Raw genomic sequence first — 21,527 nt, forward strand, 5'->3', positions numbered from 1 at the left:
AGATCTCCAGTTTGGTTTCCAAATTTAGGTGACGAACCCCCATAACTCTGAGAGTGTACAAATGGAACCACGTGGACCCATAAGGGTCCATTTGGTTACAGACCTTAATAAAGGGTTTTAGTTCCAAACTACAATTTAGCTGGAGACCCCCTCGAAAGCCCCTCAAGAACCCCTGGGGGTCCCTGGACCCTACTTTGAGAATCACTAGCCTTAGTAGCCTATAATGTGGGACTGTCAGACAATGTTTACAAACCCATTTGCTGCAGGCCAGCTATCATCACTGGCTGGCCAGTTTTGGCCCACGGGCCACCTGTTGCCTAACACCGGCCTATGACGTTTCAGCATGCGGAACCAAGGTTGTTTCCATGCGGAACTATCATCAATGTCCGCGATGGACGTCGGACTCATTTCATACTGGGATCTCAACAACAACCTGGCTGTTGGAGAGAATGTGAATTTTTTTACAGGAATACATCATAAATAGTAAGTTTAGTTTCAGATCGTCGCTGAAGGGGCTTGGATGCACATGCAGATGAGATCAAAACCACGATGCTGTTGCATTTGTCACTATTTATACCTGACCTGAGTTGACTTAAGCAAGATAACGTTTAGCAGACATTTGATCTGATAATTATGTCATGTGCAGTGGTGGAAAAAGTACTCACATGTTTTACTTAAGTAGAAGTATCAATAAAGTATTTGTCAAAATACTTCCAAAATGTTAATGAAGTCCATGATCATAACACCAGAGGCAGCTCCACAAATCATGTTCAACCCAGATTTGGCTCAACTAAGGGTATGAACTCGTTCTCATGCTATTCATCAAAAATGTGGAATGCCCTACCAAAAGAGAGTAAAGGAGTGTAAAACCCTACTCACTTTCAAAACTGCCCTAAAGATACACCTTCAGGAGGCTGCAATTCGAAAATGGCCCCTGTCCAAGTCTTAACCTACCCCCCCCTCTTTCATTTTCTTCTTTTGTATATATTTTTTTCTCTCTTCATACCAGTAACCTGAAAGCTGATTGTATGACATTCTGTATAGTAGTGTGTATATCTGTCTGTCTCTTATATGTCATCATGATTTGTGTGCATGGGGTTCTCATCTTAAACAAGCTCAGTGCTTAATGAGTCTTCCAGTTTAGTAGACCTTGTATTGTGAATTTGTACTTCCATGTACTGTGATTCTCATGTCTTACTAAATAAAAGTACATCAATCAATCAATCAATACTGCAATGTAGAAATACTCTGTTACAAGTGAAAGTCCGGAATTCTAAATTTACTTGAGTAAAAGTACAAAAGTATGGGTATCAAAATGTACTTAAAGTACCAAAAGTAGAAATTACTAATTATGGAGAAGGTCCCATTTCACTAGTTTTCAAATGTATAAAATGTGTAAAAATGCTTTTAAAATAGCAGCTGCAACGCATTGTGAGCTTGTAGATCGGCAAAATCTACAAAGTAACTAGTAACTAAGGTTTTTAAATAATTGTAGTGAGAGAAGTAGAAGTAAAAGTACAGAAAATTGGAAATACTCCAGTAAAGTAAAAAATACCTCAAAATTGTACTTAAGTACAGTATTTGAGTAAATGTACTTAGTTACTTTACACCACTGATAGATAGTTCATTATGTGCGATTATAACTCAGCACATAGGTTATTTGAACAGATACAGGAAGAGTGGGAACATATTTTGGGTACCTCAATGTTAAACTGATTTGGAAAATCGTCAGAAATAACGTAAAATATACTTTAATATCCACATATTTGTAGCCTATGAATTTGAAGCAATTGTATAAACATTAGGCCTTAAATTAAATTTAAAAGGATTATGTATTTGGCACCCCATTTATAAAATAAATGTAAATATAAAACAAAATATTAAGTAAAAAAGAAAGCCCAGAGTTCTCAGGTGCCTGTTTCTGGTTACAATTTGATTACTAAAGTGTAATTCCGGGGGCACGGTGGCGCAGTCGGTAGCGCTGTCGCCTCACAGCTAGAAGGTCCTCGGTTCGATTCCCGCAGGGGACGCTGTGGGCGCTGGGGGCGTGTTCTCTCCTCCGCGTCATCAGTGCCCACACCCTAGGTGGGGTTGGCGAAAGGGCCTTTCTGTGTGGAGTTTGCATGTTCTCCCCGTGTCTCCTAGGGTAGGTACCCTCACAAAAACATGCAGTAATCCTGGTCACTATACTGCCTCCCCCTGGCCAGCCGGGGCGCCTGATGGAGGGGAAGGGAACTGGTTGGAATAACGTGTTCCTTCCACGCGCTACGTCCAACCAGGGAAACTCTCCCCTGTCAGGTGATAAGAAGGTCAGACGGCTCTCATGCATTGAAGGAGGCATGAGCTCGGCCCTGGCCTCCCTAGGTTGGCAGAGGGAAGGTAGTGCCCAGGATTACACGCTTAGGCATTGGCACTAGGGTGAAAAAATAGGGGTTACAAAATCGTGGGATAAAAATTAGATAAAGTGTAATTCCATTAATGCACCTTGTCCAGGCAGTATTTGTTGTGGCATTATAGTTATTGAAGAAATATATTTAGTTATTTGAAAAAAAGTAATACGTAACATTATTCAGTTATTTATTTTCATTATAGTGCTACTGTATTATGTAACTGTCCCTTAAATGGGACCCCACTGTATTACATAACTTACAGTGATGTGATGTGATGTGATGGAGTTTACACCCAGCACTATCTGTGTTAAATTAGTATTTGAACTCATTTGATTGTAAAGGTAGATATAATAGCATGATATATAAAAATATCATTTTATGTCATTATCAAGAGATAAAATAGCAGCAATAGCAGATCTACAAGCGTCCCATCGCAACCGGTTGTGAGCTTGTAGATCCGCTGCTTTCGCTATTTTTGAAAGAGTTTGAAACAAGTATAACATTAAATATATGGTCTGTTTTGGCCATGGTACATTATTTAGCTTTATTAGTGGTATCAGTCATGGTCACTAATTTATTTGTATATTTCAGGTATTTGTTAAGTAACAAATTCAAAGCCTAAAAGGCAAACAGAAACTTTCCAATGTTTAATGTCAAAAACACACTTCAATCGTTAATCACATTTATTTGAATGACAATTAATCATCAAGTCAAATGTCATGATGGCGACAATGCTACATGTATGTGTTGTTTTGTTTTTTAGGGAGATGGCTGTCCGTGCGTGTGGCTTCATAGTGTTCCGTCGTCTGTCCAACAACATTGAGTACCTGCTCTTACAAACATCATATGGAGAGAACCACTGGACCCCACCCAAGGGTAGTTGTGGTTGACAGACACATTTACAATAATGAACTGTACATCATAATGATATTATCATGGCACATTTATACAAGTAATGAAAGTAAATGAAATCCGTACACCAGTATATTATACTCCCGTTTGCACAATTTATTGGTTCCTCAGATCTAGGTTTGAGTAAGAGCCTGGTGGCTCAAAGCGTTACTGACAAAAGATCTGCTAAGAGGAGTTGCTGTTGGGTGGGAACCTGTTATTATTTTTTTTAATATTTTAAAATAGTGAAAATACTTTTGTGTGACACTCTTGCATGATGAAGTAGGGCATTAATTTACCCCACAGCGACGATATACCGGTGTGCATTAGATGTTGAACTTTTGATCCAGCACCCAGGCTTGCGTGTCTTCTGCCTTTTTCTCAAATGTATACAAGTTTACAGTAAAATCTTTCAATCGGTTTTAATTAGAGCTCGACCGATGGCCAATTTATCGGTCCGATGTGTGTTGGTGCCGATTCCTAGAGAGTCCTACACCACCAATTACCGGTGTTTTGGCCAATATTTTGTCAGTAAGTGCAAACGTTTGAAATCAATTGTTTAATTTGATTAAAGTTTTTCTTTGAGAGCATTTAACTGTAAAACACCAGATACAAAAACCTACAAAGATCTACAAGTTTACAACGTGGTATAAGTTTAAAGTGGTATAAAAAATCGGGAGACATCGGTTGCATAATTGCCGATCATTAAAACATTCAAATAATGGCCGATATTTTGGTCTAGCTCTAATTTTAATTTATCCATTTGTAACTCATTACAGTACAAGTGTAACCAAATGGACCCTTTTGTACACTCTCAGAGTTAACCACTTAAACCCCAGCATCGGTATTGTGGGGAAAGCTTTCGCTGAAAATAGCAGATCGACAAGCTCACAACGGGATGCGTTGCGTCACGTTGTGAGCTTGTCGATCGGCTATTTTCAGCGAAAGCCACCCCCCCCCCCCCATAATAGAAAACTGAAAATACACTAGTAGAGCCCTGAGGGACTTATCAACTTATGATGGCATGATCTCCTGTCACCTACAGGCCATGTGGACCCAGGGGAGGACGACCTCACCACCGCCCTGAGGGAGACCAAAGAGGAGGCGGGGCTGGACCAGGAGGACCTGCGGGTGATCGAGGAATTCCAACTAGAGCTGCACTACGAGGTCCAAGGGAAGCCCAAGGATGTACTGTACTGGCTGGCAGAGCTGAGAGACCCAGGCGCAGCGGTGACCCTGTCCGAGGAGCACCAGGACTTTCGCTGGGCCCAGCTGGAAGAGGCCTGCACTCTGGCTCAGTACAAGGACCTGCAGGACACTCTAAAGGCCGCACACACACACCTAGCGGCAAAAAAGTAATATAGCGTCGCTGTTTGGACAGAAACCTTGTATGTCCAAAACGGTTACTTTTCAGGAAATGGAAAACAGAACCTGCGTCCAAATGGATCCAATGTAGTTATTATTTAGTCACAAGCTGTTAATACTTCTCATTGGTTCAATATTTATAAACCCCACAGACACACTTAACGACTTTCATTGTCGCTTTCAAAATGTTTCAAAAACAACAGAGCTACAAGCTCACAATGCATCGCGATGTGAAGCGTTGAGCTTATAGGTACTTTTGCTACTTGTGTGAACACTCTTGTATAACGAAGTTAATTTACGAAAAACGTTGAAATATGGAGATACAAGGTTTCTGCCACACAGCCATAGAAGCTAGGGCTGGGCAATTAATCAAAAATATATCAAAACCGATATTTAGAACCAATAACCGACTTTAATCTTGCGCATGTAGGGTAAATAATGGTTTTAATCGCAATTGAGGCAAAGGTTTGAAATTTTTGTTTTCCCGTGTACTGGAATCAGTAGCCAACTGTAATTAACCTTTTGGAAAATGTTTTTTTTGTCTGTGTAAAGTTTCAGTTTAATAGGGTAACAATAAATTGATGGAACAGTAATGTTTCCTTCCTATTTCTTGACGTCACCACAGTTGTAGCAGGTTTCTTCAGTTGAGAAAATTTGAGGAATTATCGGTGAGAAATAGGCTAGGAATAGGAATTTGCTGTTGCATAATACAGTCAAAGGTCAACATTTGAAAATCATCTTTTTGGTGGTTGTTTTTTGTAGATTTTGTAGTTTCTTTGGTTTGCCACAAGGTGGAGACAAAGACATTGTTTTCCCACAGGAAGACATTAGTGGAATATTGTCCTGTTTAGCATGAAAACCTTCATTATAATTACTACTTTATGTTCAATGTAATCAGTCTACGTGTGTGTATGAGCTTTGTATCTTGTGATATGTGACCCAGGCTACTAAACCTACTACCACGTGTTCTTGTCAGTACAGATAGGTGTCGGAGCAAATGATAGATCGGTACATGAATAGAATAGTACCAATTTTGGGGGGGGTCCAACATGGGGGTCTTAGATGGTATTTAGGGGCTGGTTGTGGTTAACAGAAGACAGTTGCATGTGCCGAAATGTTTTTTATTCTCTGCGTCCATAATAAAGTTAGGCACTTGAGCTATTAAGTGTGTGCGGCCACTTTGATGTCTCTAGAACAGTGGTTTTCAACCTTTTTCGTGCCAAGGACCCCTAAATTGATATACATTTGGCCGCGGACCCCCATTTGAAAATGTTTTGTGCCAGGGACCCCCAGAAGCAAAGATATCAGTTGATTTTCGCTTTAAAAGATTTGAGCAGGTTTAGAAACCCCATATTGTGCACTTACAACTGCACATATTTATTTTAAAATATAATTGTTTCACTGCACCATGTTTCTATGTTCTCAGGATTCAATCTGGTTACTACTAAAGCTACTGACACTTTGTGCTCAGCTCAGTGTCTGTACAGTATATACTGTAATACACAAGATGTTTTGCATCGATAGGTGTTAAATGTGTGTTTTAATTTTTTTTTAATGTTATATAAAGTAATCAAAACAGAAATCCCATGGATTCAACAAGCTCAAATGTATTTCAATGAAATCATGGGATTCCATATACATTGACAAATTACTTTATTAAAGAATTTGCCAACTTCATCACAACTGTATGCTTTAGGCTTCTGAAACTGCACGAGCTCTCCCATAATTTCATTTCCAAAACAAATTGCTGGGTAGTATATATTTTTTCCATTAAAAGTGGGCTCAACAACAAATATCAAAGCTAAATCGCAAACAAACGCGACAATGTGTTTTAGAATAGACATTTTATATGCGTGATCTGCATCCTCACAAACACAAAATGAAGACGGAAAAAAAAAGAGGATTCAACGGCAAACCAACAAAGATCTCATCAATAATAACATCAATAGGTGTGGACACCTGACCTGTGTGTATTTTGCACACACAGGTCAGTTTTCAGTCCTTTAAGTGTGTGTGTGTGTGTGTGTCCTTGTGAGGCTTCACATCATTGGCTCTCATTTCAAAAACACATGCTCTCGCACACGCACACAGATTAAATGAATCTTGTCCCTACAAAACAATGCATAAGTGATACATGACCCCAGTCTTTTTGAATGAGCCTTTAGTTCAGAGTTGTCCATTCCCTTCATCCTGATGTCCAACTCGATAGCAGTTCATGTGGTCGTCTCTCCTCTCCCAATATCGCTTTACCTTCTCCCCTTCATCTAGACTTTTATAACATGGCTTAAGTCAAAAAATTAAATAGTGGTAGACACTATGTACTGTATGTGTCGTGTAAATCTTTGCACCGGTCCGGTCACTATCACAAGTTGTAGCTTCAAACTTGAATCACTGACTGAAATACTACTCCTGGCTCAGATGGCAGGTAACAAATAGATTTTATGGCTGGCAATCACTTTGAAATCTTAGCTATCTAAGTGTTGACTATGACTCATTGCTTTACTCTGTGAAGGAGGGGTAGAAAGAAGGGGAGACTACATCACCATAGATAGGACACACATTCTCAAACAACCATTCACTTCCCACGGCTCACATCACATCCATTAATGGTCTGGCCTAGGAAAGGATTTCTCCTGAACTCGACAGTTCATACAGGGCATTGAGAAAACCTTTTCACTCCTTTGGAGGTTGGACTTTGGACTCGAGTGTCTGAATCATGTGTCTGGTTCCTCCTAGAGTCGATTCCAACACAGATAAAAGTTGTCCTCCTGTATCCATTGCTCCGTTGAGTTTAAAAATGTAATGGCTGTTGGGTTGTACAACTGAATTTCCTTGGCATGGCATCCTCTCTTCTGCTGGATTAGTGAACTGAACAAACGTACACAGCCATAACACACAGGTCAAACTGGAGAACTTATGAAAGGCTCATTGATTACAGCTAATATATACTTTGTTGCACGACCGTGTCGCTTGATGAAAATAGCTGATCTTCAACTTAAAATAAAGAACATTCTGTTGAGGGCAGATCACCTGGCAAGAGTGCATACCACATAAATAAGGCTATATTCCTTCCCACAGCTGGACTGAGTTCGAATCCGACCCAAGGCACATGCTGCATGTCAACCTCTCTCTCTTTTCCGCCTTTCCTGTCTTTCTCTCACTGTCACTATGAGAAATAAAGCAGAAATGCCCAAAGAATAATGTACAACAACATTCTGTCGAAAATCACTCTTTTCATTGAGTGACACTAATACAACAAAGTAGATATCGGCATAGGGATGATGCTAACATGTTAGTCACGTGTCATTTCATTCAGCCTGGTGTACAGCATGTATGGTGACATTTCTAATACATCATTTTAAAATCCTAAACCAGTGCCAGTCTCCGTAAACAGCACCGGAGCACAGTGCTGACATGTCATCAACGTTTTGTCAACTGGGTAAACTCACCAACTTCAAAAAAGGAAAAAGAAGAAGAAAAACAAAACCTACTCTGAAGAGATAAGATGAATACTAGTATTTGTACGTGTACACGCCCACACAAACAAATAACTGCCCATCAGAGTCATAATATTCATTCAAATGTATAGCTGGGTTGGAGTTGGATGTTTCCTTTGTTCCTCTCAATAACAAACATAATCATCGTTTGGTGAGGCACAGTAACAATGTCCAATTCTCAGTAAGAGTCTTGCAGATAGTTATATGATATTTTCACATCCATCACAACACAAAGTCAGCGGTGGATTGGGGAGAGTCTCTGCGGATGTCTTTTGAGTTTCTTATTTTGATTTTAATTCTGGGATACTGCACAGTTAAATCCTCTGTGTTCATTCTCTGCATCTATTTGTTAACTCTGAGAGTTAACATGGAGGATTTTGCTGTGCTAGGAGGGACAGGGAACAACTAAAAACGGACCCGGTCCAGGACCGACAGAAACTCGAGTCGAGCGTCAACGGGACGGCGATGGGACTGGAGGGTCGTTGTTGTTTTTCAGTTTGCCCTCTCACGATCACCCATGGAGACAGAAAGAAAGAGAGCGAAGGCAGGTGGAAGTGAGGAGCAATTCCATGTGTTAAACGGTTCTCTTTGACTGGTTCTCTCTCTCGGTGAGAGTCCGTGGAGGCCCTGAGGTTTAACGAGGCAGAGAGAGGAGGCGTCACAAGGAGGAGGAGGAGGAGGGGATCAAACTCTTACTAAGTGTCTCCTGGGGGGAGAGGAGTTCTTCACCTTTACCGGCGTATAGAAACTTGGTAGCGGTCGCCGCAGAGGCTACATACGTAGTTCAAAGGTGAAACACAGCGATAGGAGTGGGTGCAGGTTGGCATCAGGCTGCATCAAGAGCGAAAGCCTAGCTTTATAGCTTTAAACCAGTGGTTCTCAAACTTCTAAATTTCAAGGACCCCCATTAACTCAGAGTGTACAAATGGAACAGGTCCATTTGGTTCCATTCTTACACTCTAAGAGGTACAGACCTGTAAGGGTCCATTTGGAACCCCTTCAAGGAACTCCGGGTCCCTGGACCCCACTTTGAGAACCAGCGCTTTAAACTGATGGCATCAAAGGTTCTACGGATGAGAGAAACAGCATGTATGCTGACTTATGCCTGATTTATACTTAGTTGCAAGTGGGCACCGCGCACCGAAATTGGATGATCTAGGAGCTCACAATGTGTCGCTATTTTCAGTGCGCGACACCCGCTAGGTATAAATCTAAAGGTCAATACATGCTCCTTCCGACGACGAGGAAAAAAACGTCCGTTTCGGACGGGATTTCCGAGCTAGTTTGAACAGCCAGGACATCTGGAGGAGCAGGAGCGTCCGAAGAAAAGCTATCAGAAGTTCTGAATGACGTCAAAATGTAGTTAATTATCATCACCTCCCTTTCCGGAAAAAAAACAGAAGTTTGGACGTCGGAAGGAGCATGTATTGACCTTTAGTGGGAGTGGGGTGGTCGGGGAGTGATGGGACGAGCTAGCCAGTGAACTATGTGACAGCCAGATTGCCACAGCTGTCCAAAAAAAGAATAATTGATGGATGGATGGGTGGAGAAACAGAAATATCAGCCAGCTAAATAGAGAGAAAGCAAATTGTGAACAAGATGGAAAGTGGACAGAGCAGCGGGTCATTCCATAAAACTATGCAATCTGAGATGGACAAACAGCCGGCCAGTTATGCGCGCGCACGTCGACCGATAATACCACACAAAAGGGGCGTGTGGAGATGGGCTAGGGTAGAAGGGTGGTGGTGGTGAGGGTGAGGGGCGGCGGGATCGATGCTCAGCCAGCATCATCAAGAGTCCTCGTTGCCGGAGTCGTCCTGGTTGTCGTAGAGTCTGCCGGACGTGCCGCCCTCCTCGCCGATGCCGCCGGCCTCGCCGCCGGACTCCATCTCGCTCTCGTCCTCGCTCTCGTCCTCCTCCTCCATGTCGTCGTCGTACAGGTCGTCGTAGAGCAGGTCGGAGCTGCTGTCCTGCGAGGGGACCCGTGTCTGGACGCAGTACTCCGCCAGCGTGGTGGGCACCTTCACGCCGTCCCGCTCGGCGTCTGCCGCCGTGGACAGCACCTGCTTCCTGTGGGCGGAGCAGGGGAGGCAAGGCACGTCACAAGGTAAGATGAGATAAGATAAGACCTTTATTGATCCCGAGGGGGAAATTCAGTCGCCAAAGGCAGCACAGCCGTTAAGATACAGTTACAGGGAAAGAAAAATACTATACAACAGGGCTTAATCTTGCTTTTTTAGAATCGACTAAATCGATTAGTCTGATTAACAACTTAAACCCTGTGTTATACATAATTCCTTGTACAATGGTGGAGTGCAAAAATAGTGAAAATGGCTGATCTACAAGCTCAGAATGCAACGCGTTGCGAGGTTGTAGATCTGCTATTTTCACTAGTTAAAAAGAAAAAAATGTCATTAATCGTAATCGAAGCATAAGTTTGAAATAATGGTGATATTGATTTGAAGTCATATGGCCCAGCCCTAGCACCTAGCCAGCAGAAGTTCAGATTGCCTTTAAGCCAGATGAGGATGCTGGCTATGTTGCACTCAAGCCTTAAATGTATAATTTTGAGCCACTTTACCCCTGCACCACCCGATCTCCTCAGCATTAACTTAATTTTATTTCAATTACCTGATGATCTCAGCATACTCCTTGTCTTTGCCTTTACTGTCTCTCCACTTTCGGAACATGACGGAGGCGTCCACGTTGGCCGGGGAGAAGGTGTTGGGCTCGTTGAGCAGAGAGATCACACTGAGCAAGATGGTCCTACAAAGACACGCAAACACACACGCAACAACATTACTCACTGTACATAATGTGAACCTCGCCTTGACACATGAAATAATAGCTTTTCCCTACCAAATCAAATTCCCCTCCCTCTAGCCAAAACAGAACAAACAAGGTTTTCACTCACATATATAGTACTCAGTAGTTTCCTTCTATTCTGGGGAGGCTATCTTGCTGATACACTAAATTCTAAATAAACGTAGAGTAGAAATCTCTAAACGCAACCCTGCAATTTCATCAGTGGCTCAGAAGAAGTAGAGCGACCGTCCTCCTGGCTGCGAGTCGAAGTGTGCTTGAGAAAGACACGTTGCATGCTGGTGCATTGCATGGTTTCCTCTGCCATAGGTGTGTGAACGTTTGTGTGAATGGGTGAAATGTGAAATACATTGCAAAACACTTTGGAGAAAGGCGCTATATGCAGTAAATGCAGTCCTTTTTTTTCAAATATATTTTTTGGCTTTTCGCCTTTATTGATAGATTACAGTAGGCTGACAGGAAATGGGGAGAGATGGGGGGATCGGGAGTCGAACCCACGACACGCTGTCAGGCTGGCATTGCAGCTAAGGGTGCCTGGACCGCCACGCTGCGGCCCAGGCCAAATGCAGTCCTTTTGCCATCATTCTTTATGCTGACAATAAATGCACCAAAGAAATGCAGGTATGCTAACTACAGCAGATGCATACAGTTGTTTTGCCAGTTACGCGCATAATGACCTATTAGGTAGCCATTTCTGAACACTAATAGACTACCTGATGTTTCATGGTTTGATAAAAGCAGCAGAGATGCAGCGTGTGTTACATCAGCACTTCAGCAGATTAGCAGGACACAGAAGAGGATGTTTAATGCCTGAGTTTTACCTAACGTTCTGAGTGGGGTTCCATCTCTCAGAGGGCAGTTCCCCACTCTGGGGGTCGTCAACAGGCGGGTGGAGGATGGAGATACACACGTCACCATTCTGGAAGAAGACATCAACACAGCCACTTAGGTAAACCTATACAGTGAAGTCCCCTACCAATTGACCCTACCTAGTCCCCTACCCTTCCTATGAAAGAAGTTGTTTTCTTGTGTGTTTTCTTTTTACATTTTATGCTTTGTCGTATGATAGTGTTGTGCCAATCTGCAAGCTCACAATGTATCGCGAAGACACATTGTAAGCTTGTAGATTTTCTATTTTCACAATTTTTATGCCCAAAATAGGGATTCTGAGATGTGGATGAAACGAATAGGAAAAGGTACACGTCGTACACACATCAGCTGTCATGAAAGGTTCATGTTGGTCAAGCTACCCATCTGCATTGCTTCAAAATGACTGAAGATTTTAACTAACAGCACAGACACCAGAACAGGTATAATAAATAGCAAATAATAGCAAGAAAGGTATAATAAAACAGCATTATTCAACAAGGTGTTACCTCATAGATATTGGGGTGCCACATCTTGGTAAGGAAGCGAAATGTCGGTGGGGAGTAAGGATAATCTATTGGAAACTTGATGTGAGCCTGAAAAAGGAAATGCATACATTGGTGGTCTGCCACAGGTACATTAGCCCATACAGTACATACACAAACATCCTCCACTCAGGGGAGGCAGCAGATTTGAACTGGAAACAATTGGCCCATGTTCGGGGGAGGGAAGCCGGGCGGGGTGGGTGATATTTGTCACTGCATGTACTCCTACAGGCTGGGGGCGGAGCCTGTCAAAAGGAGTAGGAAGGAGGCGCTATGTCCTTTCGGTGGGGGCTCCTCACTGGCAGGTGAGCCACTTAGGGCTGTCGTGATGATTCTAAGTTGAATAATTAATTTAAGTTGCCGATTAATTGTCATACAAATAATTGCAATTAACGATTGAATTGAGTTTTTGGCATTGAACATAGAAACATAAGAATACAAATTGATTCAAACAAATCTGTTTGCCTTTTAGGCTTTGTAAACAATTTCACAGAACAGAACTTAAATATACTGTACAAATAAATTACTGACAAATAATAATTATACTTTTTTTTTGCAGAAATAGCTCATCTACAAGCTTACTTCATGACACGTTGTAAGCTTGTAGAGGAATTAATTGGTATAATTACTAAATTGTGGAGAAAAACGGGTAAAAAGCAAAAGAAAAAATGTTTTTCTTAAACTATTGTTTATAAAATAAACAAACATGACTTGACTTGAAACAAAGCAATAGGAAAATGAACTGGAACATGAAAGGGGTATGCCACTATGCCACCTTTTGGAAACCCTGGACTACATTTATGCACAGAGTCAATAAATCAAGTGAAAGAAGGGTTTTACACTCTTTGTGAGCCACACAGGAAACCATTGTGCAACAGCAGGCATGCTGATGCAAGAGATCTGCAAGTTGTTCACTTTGTTTAAATTGGCACAAGCCGATATGTTTGGGAATCGCTTCATAACTCTACGCTCTACCAAACTCCATGCAAATTTGCTCTGATTAAAACAGAAGGTCGTATCAGCAAAAGAAAAAAACAACTTTCTGGTCTTGTCTGTCTTCAAACTGTCACCAACAACAAAGCGACTTTGGTGGACTGTTTCATATCGTCACTGTCAGGTGGAAACCTTGTATGTCCAAAATCGTTACTTTTGAGGAAATGGAAAAAAGAACCTGTGTTCCAATGTAGTTATTATTTAGTCACAAGCTTGTATTAATACTTTTCATTGATTAAATGTGTGTAAAACCCACAGACACAGTTATGCACAAATGTTTAAAAATGGCAAAAACACTAAGTTCACAGTGAGCTTGTGGGTCATGTATTGTTGCTGCTTTCTGTGACACTGTAGTATTACGAAGTAGGGCATTAATTTAAATAAGGAAATATGGAGATACAAGGTTTCTACCCAACTTTGACGATATGAAAGTTAGTTAGTTACGTAGTGCCAGAATCACATGGCGAAATCAGGACTAATGTTGCCTTTTTAGTGTGGCTAACATTAGCAGTGTATGTAAAGATGATGACATCTGTCATTATGGAATGATGAGCATTTGATGGCTTCTATCCAGATCGACTAGCTCAGGGGACAGTGTGTGTGTGTGTGTGTGTGTGTGTGTGTGTGTGTGTGTGTGTGTGTGTGTGTGTGTGTGTGTGTGTGTGTGTGTGTGTGTGTACAACCACACCAGCTGTGACTAAGGGAGGATACTAATCTGTTAGGACTTACCACTCTAATATAATGCTGCTCTGAGCTTCAGTCTTCAGTGTCTATATCAACCCTCACACTAAAAGTCCCAGGTGGCTTGTCAAATACATAACGCAGTATGAATGACCTTAGAGCAGCCTTCCGTTTATGATACATTTTGGGCATTCTTGCACTATTTAGCAGCACACTGTTAAATACAGTAGACTCGCACACATTATGGTTTGACTGCTGCAACTGTATGCTTAATCTCACTTTGGCATGCGAGCCGCAAATCGTCGCTGTCGGGTGGAAACCTTGTATGTCCAACATTTTTACTTTTCAGGAAAAATAAGAAAAGTAAAAAAAAATAACCTGTGTTCCAGTGAATCCAATGTAGTTATTATTTAGTCACTTGTCATTGTGAATACTATTCATTGATTCCATATTTATAAAACACACAAACTTAAATCAGTTTCACTTTCAAAATGTGAGCTTTTTTTCAGCTGTTTTTGCCGTTTTGTGTGACACTATTGCACGACGAAGTAGGGCATTACTTTACAAAAAAAGACATAGGTTGAGATATGAGGTGTCTGCCCGACAGCAACGAAATGTAGATTCAGTGGCTGACACAATCACAAATTTAAGTTTACGATTAATTGTCACACAATTAATTGCGATTAACTATTTATGCATTGAACATTCGAATACAACTTTAATTCTTTGTTTGGTTTTTAGACTTAATAATCACAAATTGCAAAGGGCATATATGACAAATAATTTAAATATACAAAAAATTCTTGACATATTTAATAATTGTAAAAATAGCAGAAGTCACAGCTCTTGACGCGTTGTAAGCTTGTAGATCAGCTACTTCTGCTTTTTTTTTATATTTGAAAATGTGTGAACATTTTTCAACATGGAAACGATTATGCAAAAATAATTGTGATTAGACGATTATGTAATATGTGACATGCCTATTCAGTAGCAAAACAATTATAATACACAACAATGTCACTTCACAGGCAAATGTTTGGCAGGTAGTAGGTACAGCATTTGCTTGCTCTCCACTTGTCAAATTGATCCATACATCACATGTGCTCAACTCATTTATCTTTTGCCAAATCCCAACAGACAGTCTGAGCATTCCTACCAACTTAAATCCAAGTTTTCGTAAAGACAACAGTATGGAGAATAGGGGTGCAACAGTTAAAACTAATAGATTTGATCGATTATAAAATAATAATCGATAATCGATTTAAAAACATTTATTTTTTCAAATCTTTTAAAATAGAGAAAATAGCATATCTACAAGCTCAGCTTGTAGTCGATTTAGCTGATTATAAAACACATCTATTCATATTTATATTTTTTCACATCAATTAATTGATATATAAAACAACTTATTAAAAAAAAAACGTATTATTAACCTTGATTATTTTAAAAAAAATCAATAGTTGCAGCCCTAATGGAGAGCAAGATTCACTAGGACAGACAAGGGAAAGGGAGTCTCACCGTGCCCTTCTAAATTTTACTCTCCCTCTCCCTCTCTCTCTCCCTCTCTGCTGAGGTGCCATTTATATCTGCCCACAGCTAAAAATAGCCGTCTGAAGCATAACCATCATACAGAAAAGGGAAAGGAAGGCTGGACAAGGAGAAGAGAGGGGGGGGGATTAAAAAAAAATGGACAAATAATAGTAAGAAGCACACAATTTCAAATCAAAACATCCCCATCCTATGCATCAGCGGTGAAACTCACACGTGATGCTTCAGACTGCTGCCTATTCTACATTTAACCACTTAAACACTCTAGACTTAGTAAATTGGACCAGCGTTTGTTCTGTATTTAGACCGCTTTCTTCTGTCTACATCAAATCTCTTTGCCAAATACAGCAGACCCACAAGCTCACAATGCATCGCCTTTCAAAGTGTTGTCAGAGCCTTGTAGATCTTCTATTTTTGGCTAATTGTTCCTCCTAGAATATGAATGCTGGGGTTCAAGTGGTTAAAGGTGTAACAGTTGACCTTTAGGGTTCACAACCCTGCCACTGTTTTCCACATACAGTAGGCTAGCAGGGATCACTCCTATTGGCGATGACGACAACTACTTGGTTGTGTTTTTCAACAACCAATAGATTAAGTTGTTTGTTTTTGCTATCAAAGCGAGCTTTAGAGACAACCCTTATCCATTACTAGAGTTTAAATTAGATTAATGATGAAGGTTTTGTATCTTTATATTTTTTGCAACCATTGCTTTTTTCCCATTACTGATTAATTGAGTACAATGGACCACACTGGAAACAAGCCCCTGGGGCTTTTTGTGTTATCCTTTTAGCAAGCATAACCTTTGACTGTACTACCAGTACTGTCAATAATCATGTTAATAATAATAAAGTATTCAATCAATCAATCAATCCAACATGGAGGATAAAGTGAAAGACCTTGACGTGAAAGGCCTTGATCTGCACAGTAGGCGGGTGCAGTTATGAAAAAAAAGCATCTTACCCAAAACAAATTGCAACAAAACGTTTTTCAACAGTTTTTTGTAGTATTAGGTGCCCTTAATAACATACTAAAAGTTTACCAAAGTTTGATCACTGGAAAGGTGTTATTTCCAAGATGGCGTCCAAAATGGAAAAAAAATCTTTAAAATAACCTAACTCCTTCATTATTTATCCTAGACAAGTACTTTTTGTGTCTAACCCTATGTTTTGGGGGCATAGAAATCCACAGGACTTGTCCAAATTGCAGAGATACATTTAGATAATTGTGAAATATATTTAGTTTTTGACCCTCTGAAATGTTCACCCGTTTCAAGTAGTTATATTTGTTTTACTGGAACAAGGCTTCAAGATATCCTCAAAACACAACAAAACAATAGTCACAATTTTCAGTCATTCAGAAGGTGACAGAGAAAGAGAATATTGTCAGTTGATATAGTATTGCTTGCAATATTGAAACATTTTGGATAGCTCTGCGGATCAAATGTGAATCAAACTGTCATCTTGTAGACAAGATTTTGAAAAACTTTTTTAACACATTAGGAAGGCAATCAGTGTGAGTGTGTAAAGAGGGGTGGCTACGGAGGTTAGTGCAGAGCTGTCAGAACCCATTTCTCTACTGGGTGCCTAGGCAGAGGGGAGTATGGGGGTGGGGTTGTGTGAGGAGGTAAAATGGGGTCTGGTGTAGAGTTTAGTGGGCCTAGGGTTCCCCTCAGGTGGGTACAGGGGAGTATGGGGAGTGGGGTCACTGGATTGCTCCCTGGGCACTTGGAGCACAGAAGAGCAAAGTTATAGGAGCCAAGGAGACCCTGAGCTTCTCCTCTACCCCATGTCCGAGGTGCAAAACCTTCAACAGTTGGCTCAGACATGTCCCATTAAAGCTATAGTGGGGCACTTGGGAGCTCAGGACGAGTGCTCATAGGCAGCTAAAGAGAATGTGGCTTGTCAGCCCCTGATGCACGTTGTGCATCGCCAAATTCCAATTTTCAAGTGTCCATCCTCAAGTCCTCCACTCCCGCCTAAGCCCTGCCTCCGAGCGAGGAGGCGAGGAGGCAAGGAGCGTCATTTTGAAGTGACAGCAATTATGACGTGTCACACAGTTGGATTGCTGGACTATTCCAGAGCTCGGAGGGTTGTCATGTGGAGGAGGAGAAATTATACGCCACGCATTTCAACGAAGACAGTTCCCTATACGATACATGAAAGATACACTTGTATCTTGCCAGATTTCACTCCAAGTGGCTTAGGGAGCCTGAGCTCACCTCACGCTGGAGGACAGAGTGAGGAGGAGGCAGAAATGAAGCTTATGCGTTAGGCTGAGAGGAGTATCCCTATGTCGCCTGGCTCACTGGATAGTCCCACTGGTCCCAAGTGGACCTCCATGCTGGCTCCAGATGGGCACTCGTGAGTGGGCACAGTTAGTGAGGAGGGACCCCCCCCCATAGTTGTGGTTGTAAGACCTCCACGTGGTGCATGACTGTGTGTCAGGCAGTCAGGGGTGTCCCTAAGTCTGACTGGCTCACAGGAGAGTCGGTGTCTGGTTGGTGGCTGACCATTAATATTCCCAGTGACTTATCATTATGGCTCAGAGCGTCCTCTCCTCTCAAATCAATTTTTAAAGTTAAAATTATCCAGAAAAAAAGATCAAAGTTCAAGGTTATTGCCAGCAGTACCAATCACAAAATAAAAGACATGTGAAATTAATTTTGCACTAAAACCCCACACAACTACTACAATCTCAGGAATAAGATGTCTGTGACAAGCAAATCTGAACCCTATCCGGCCACACTCCTCTACCAGCCCTACCCAAGACAGTAGACACTAAATGTTGTGATAGCTCTGTGCTGACTTGCACATCCTCTCCAGGCCCGTAAGGGGCCATTTCTCCACTGTAATATTTGAGAATTTGGCCAATTTGCTATTAAAAAGGTCTTAAGAGTCATTAAATTGTAACTTTAGAAAGGTGCAGATACCCTGTACACTTATACTGTATGTTGGTTTGTTTACTGTTGATTGAGACCCCCGGTTTGGGAACCACTGCCCTAGTGGACTAGGATTATTATTTCATTTCACCTTTACAAACAAAATAGTGAAGAAACTTCTCGGTAAGGAATTTCTTCCAAGATTTGTGTAACATTCCCAGTTTATCACTTACAGCCATGTTTTTACAAATAATAATAATAATAATAATAAACTTTATTTGTATAGCACCTTTCATGACATGAAATGCAGCTCAAAGTGCTTTACAGAGCAAGAATACAATTACAGTTAGAACCAATTTAACAATAAAGCAAACAAAAATAAAATGTCACAGTACCACCCAGTAATAATGAATTTATTCCTTTTTGGTATGAAAAGAAATCTCCTGAAAGCTTCAACAGAATGTGAATTACCAATTCATCAATCCTGGGCATTATGTAGAAAAGGGAGAAATGTCAAATTACATTGTTATGTGTATATATATATATATATATATATATATATATATATATATATATATATATATATATATATATATATATATATATATATATATATATATATATATGTGCTTATAACCATGCTTATAACCAATTCCTTTATAATTGAACTTGTAATCACTTGACTATAATTTATATATGCTAATTAGATTTCAAGATTACCAAAACATGGGGTTAGGCACCAACATTACTTGTCTAGGATGAATAATGAAGGAGTAATGGTCTTTTTAAGGAACTGGCGGCGGCCATCTTGAAAATGTTACCTTTCTAGTGGTCCGATTTTGGTAAACTTTTGATATGTTATTAAGTACACCTAATACTACAATAATCCATTGAAAAACCTTTTGTTGCAATTTGTTTTGGGTCAAACCATAACTGCACCCGCCTACAGACCCTATCCTGCACCTGGGTTCACCACCTCACCTTGAAGTAGCCCCCCTCGTAGAGTGTATTGGGGGGTCCAAAGATGGCCACCTCCCAGTTGTACAGGTCGGACTCTTCGACCAGGGTGATGCGGAAGCCCTCCACAGGCTGTTCCTGCAGAGACTTTAGCTCCATCATCAGGGCCTTCTGGGAGCTGGGGGTCGCTTGGTGAGCCATGCTCGTGAATCCCACGTCTGATCCCAACCACCAGAGGGAAAGGGCAAAGTCAAAATCACCACAAATTTGGCTGTACTGTATTTCTTTTCTTTTTGGGCGGTGAAACCGCCCCTATATGTGAGGTTTGGACATCGACATTCGCTGCACTGTGATTGGCCACCATTGTACCCCCCCAACCCTGCGCTGTGATTGGCCACCAGTGTACCCCCCTAACCCTGCACCGTGATTGGCCAATCACAGTCTATTCAGGACTGTGATTGGCTAGTGAAACATGACACATGTGCATAGCCCTATAAATAGGACTATGCACTTAAAAAAAAACACATTTATGTTTTTTTTTCAATGAAAAAAAAACACATTTATGTTTTTTTTTAAGTTAGGGGTGTACAATGGTTGGTCCACAATATTACTTTTCTTTAAGTGAACTTCCATCACTGTGATGACCACTGTGACCACACCGCCCACTTCACACTGGGTGTGATTTTTTTTGTGTTCAATTACTTTCTCACAACTTCATAAAAGCATGGAACTTGTAGAGTACTTATTATCCACTTTATATATTTTATATATTTGGCTATAGCTGAAATAGCTGATCTACGAGCTCAGAGCTTGTAGATCTGTTATCAACAAGTCAATAGATTGGGAAAAGAAATCTTGGACAATTGTTAAACATTTTTTTTAAATGTTTGCCTGCTATGACATAGGGACACCAGGTGGAAAGTGGTTCAAAAAATACAGTAGATTTGTATGAGGCTAAAATGTTAAAATACAAGGAATAGAGAAGCAACATCAAACCTAAATGGGTAAAATAATGAACCGACATGATAAGAAATCCACTTAGTGGATTCATTATCATGTTAGTTAATTCGTTTGCCAACATATATGTGGCCTTTGCAAACTGTTAATAAAGTAATCAAACAAACAATCAAAGCCTGGCCAGCTAACCAAGTCAGTGGCTGTAATACCATGTAGGCCCTGTATGGCAACAGCAGCAGAGCCAAAGGGAAACCATTACCTCTATGATCTCCTTGTACTTATAACGTGTAAATCGTTGTGTTGAAATGTTCAGGGCACATTCATAATAATATCCAGCCTGTATGTTGAAGAGATCAGTGACAGACAGACAGGAGCAGTCAGTCAATGATCTGCTGATGATGATCTTCTCCTCGTGTTTGTGCTGCAATTGCTTCCCAAAATAATTCTTTGTGGGGGTTTTCACGTGTTGACAAAACCATGGAACTAAAGAATCCACAATTTTAAGTTAGGATATGATTCCGCAGATCACCATCCTGGGGATCAAAACTGCTGACATTATTATATACCTCCTGATCCGTCCTTGATCAAGCTGTTTGTTTATGTTTGTTGTTGTTGTTGTGTAGGTTCAGTCTCAACTTCTCCACACGTCAGCTTAAAGCTCCTGCTTTAGAGGAGCTAAACTTCATCACACTGGAACGATCAGACTCCACAGTGAACACCAGCGCGACATCCATAAGCTTCTGTTTACGCTACGATCACAGCCCACAATGTGAGCTTTTTAATGTGAGCGAATTATACTGACATTTTTTTTTTATCGATTTTTGTTTTTCCTCTGCTGCTTGCTATCGATGCTTCCGGCTATCAGTGCGCGTGTCTGTGACGTAAGCACGTTGCTGGACGTAATGTGCGCGGCGCGCACTCACAGGAACTAAAACTGACACACTCACACAGTGGTTGAAAAAGTACTCAAATGTTTTACTTAAGTAAAAATATCAATAGTACAATGTAAAAATACTCTGTTACAACCCAATAGTCTGGTATTCAGAATTTACTGTAGTAAAAGTACATAAGTATTGGCATAAAAATGTACTTAAAGTACCGAAAGTAGAAAGTACTCAATATTCAATAGGCCGAA

General features: G+C 40.8%; 2 protein-coding genes across 2 annotated transcripts; one reads left to right on the forward strand and one right to left on the reverse strand.

Moving 5' to 3' along the window:
* The first annotated feature begins 356 nt into the window (after positions 1 to 356).
* nudt2 (nudix (nucleoside diphosphate linked moiety X)-type motif 2) lies at positions 357 to 5,899 on the forward strand. The gene is made up of 3 exons (XM_080423274.1): positions 357 to 483; positions 3,154 to 3,266; positions 4,327 to 5,899. Exons 2-3 carry the CDS (start codon positions 3,158 to 3,160, stop codon positions 4,638 to 4,640), a joined length of 423 nt encoding a protein of 140 aa, XP_080279400.1. The 5' UTR covers positions 357 to 483; positions 3,154 to 3,157; the 3' UTR covers positions 4,641 to 5,899.
* A 383-nt stretch (positions 5,900 to 6,282) lies between these two features.
* ube2r2 (ubiquitin-conjugating enzyme E2R 2) lies at positions 6,283 to 21,253 on the reverse strand. Its single transcript, XM_080423273.1, has 6 exons — positions 20,652 to 21,253; positions 19,460 to 19,653; positions 12,343 to 12,429; positions 11,788 to 11,885; positions 10,775 to 10,909; positions 6,283 to 10,213 (listed from the first exon to the last, which is right to left on the reverse strand). Exons 2-6 carry the CDS (start codon positions 19,634 to 19,636, stop codon positions 9,934 to 9,936), a joined length of 777 nt encoding a protein of 258 aa, XP_080279399.1. The 5' UTR covers positions 19,637 to 19,653; positions 20,652 to 21,253; the 3' UTR covers positions 6,283 to 9,933.
* Positions 21,254 to 21,527: the final 274 nt, after the last annotated feature.

This window comes from Gymnoscopelus braueri (genome assembly GCF_963280865.1).
Source record: "Gymnoscopelus braueri genome assembly, chromosome: 3".
NCBI lineage: Eukaryota > Metazoa > Chordata > Actinopteri > Myctophiformes > Myctophidae > Gymnoscopelus > Gymnoscopelus braueri.

What these genes read in the sequence shown, in the direction of transcription:
- nudt2 (XM_080423274.1), top strand. Translation starts at nt 3,158, where the DNA reads ATGGCTGTCCGTGCGTGTGGCTTCATAGTGTTCCGTCGTCTGTCCAAC. An exon ending in CCACTGGACCCCACCCAAGG is followed by an intron (nt 3,267 to 4,326) that starts GTAGTTGTGGTT and finishes TGTCACCTACAG; the next exon opens with GCCATGTGGACCCAGGGGAG.
- ube2r2 (XM_080423273.1), bottom strand. Translation starts at nt 19,636, where the DNA reads ATGGCTCACCAAGCGACCCCCAGCTCCCAGAAGGCCCTGATGATGGAG. An exon ending in ACGAGGGGGGCTACTTCAAG is followed by an intron (nt 12,430 to 19,459) that starts GTGAGGTGGTGA and finishes TTCCTTTTTCAG; the next exon opens with GCTCACATCAAGTTTCCAAT. An exon ending in GGCACCCCAATATCTATGAG is followed by an intron (nt 11,886 to 12,342) that starts GTAACACCTTGT and finishes GTCTTCTTCCAG; the next exon opens with AATGGTGACGTGTGTATCTC.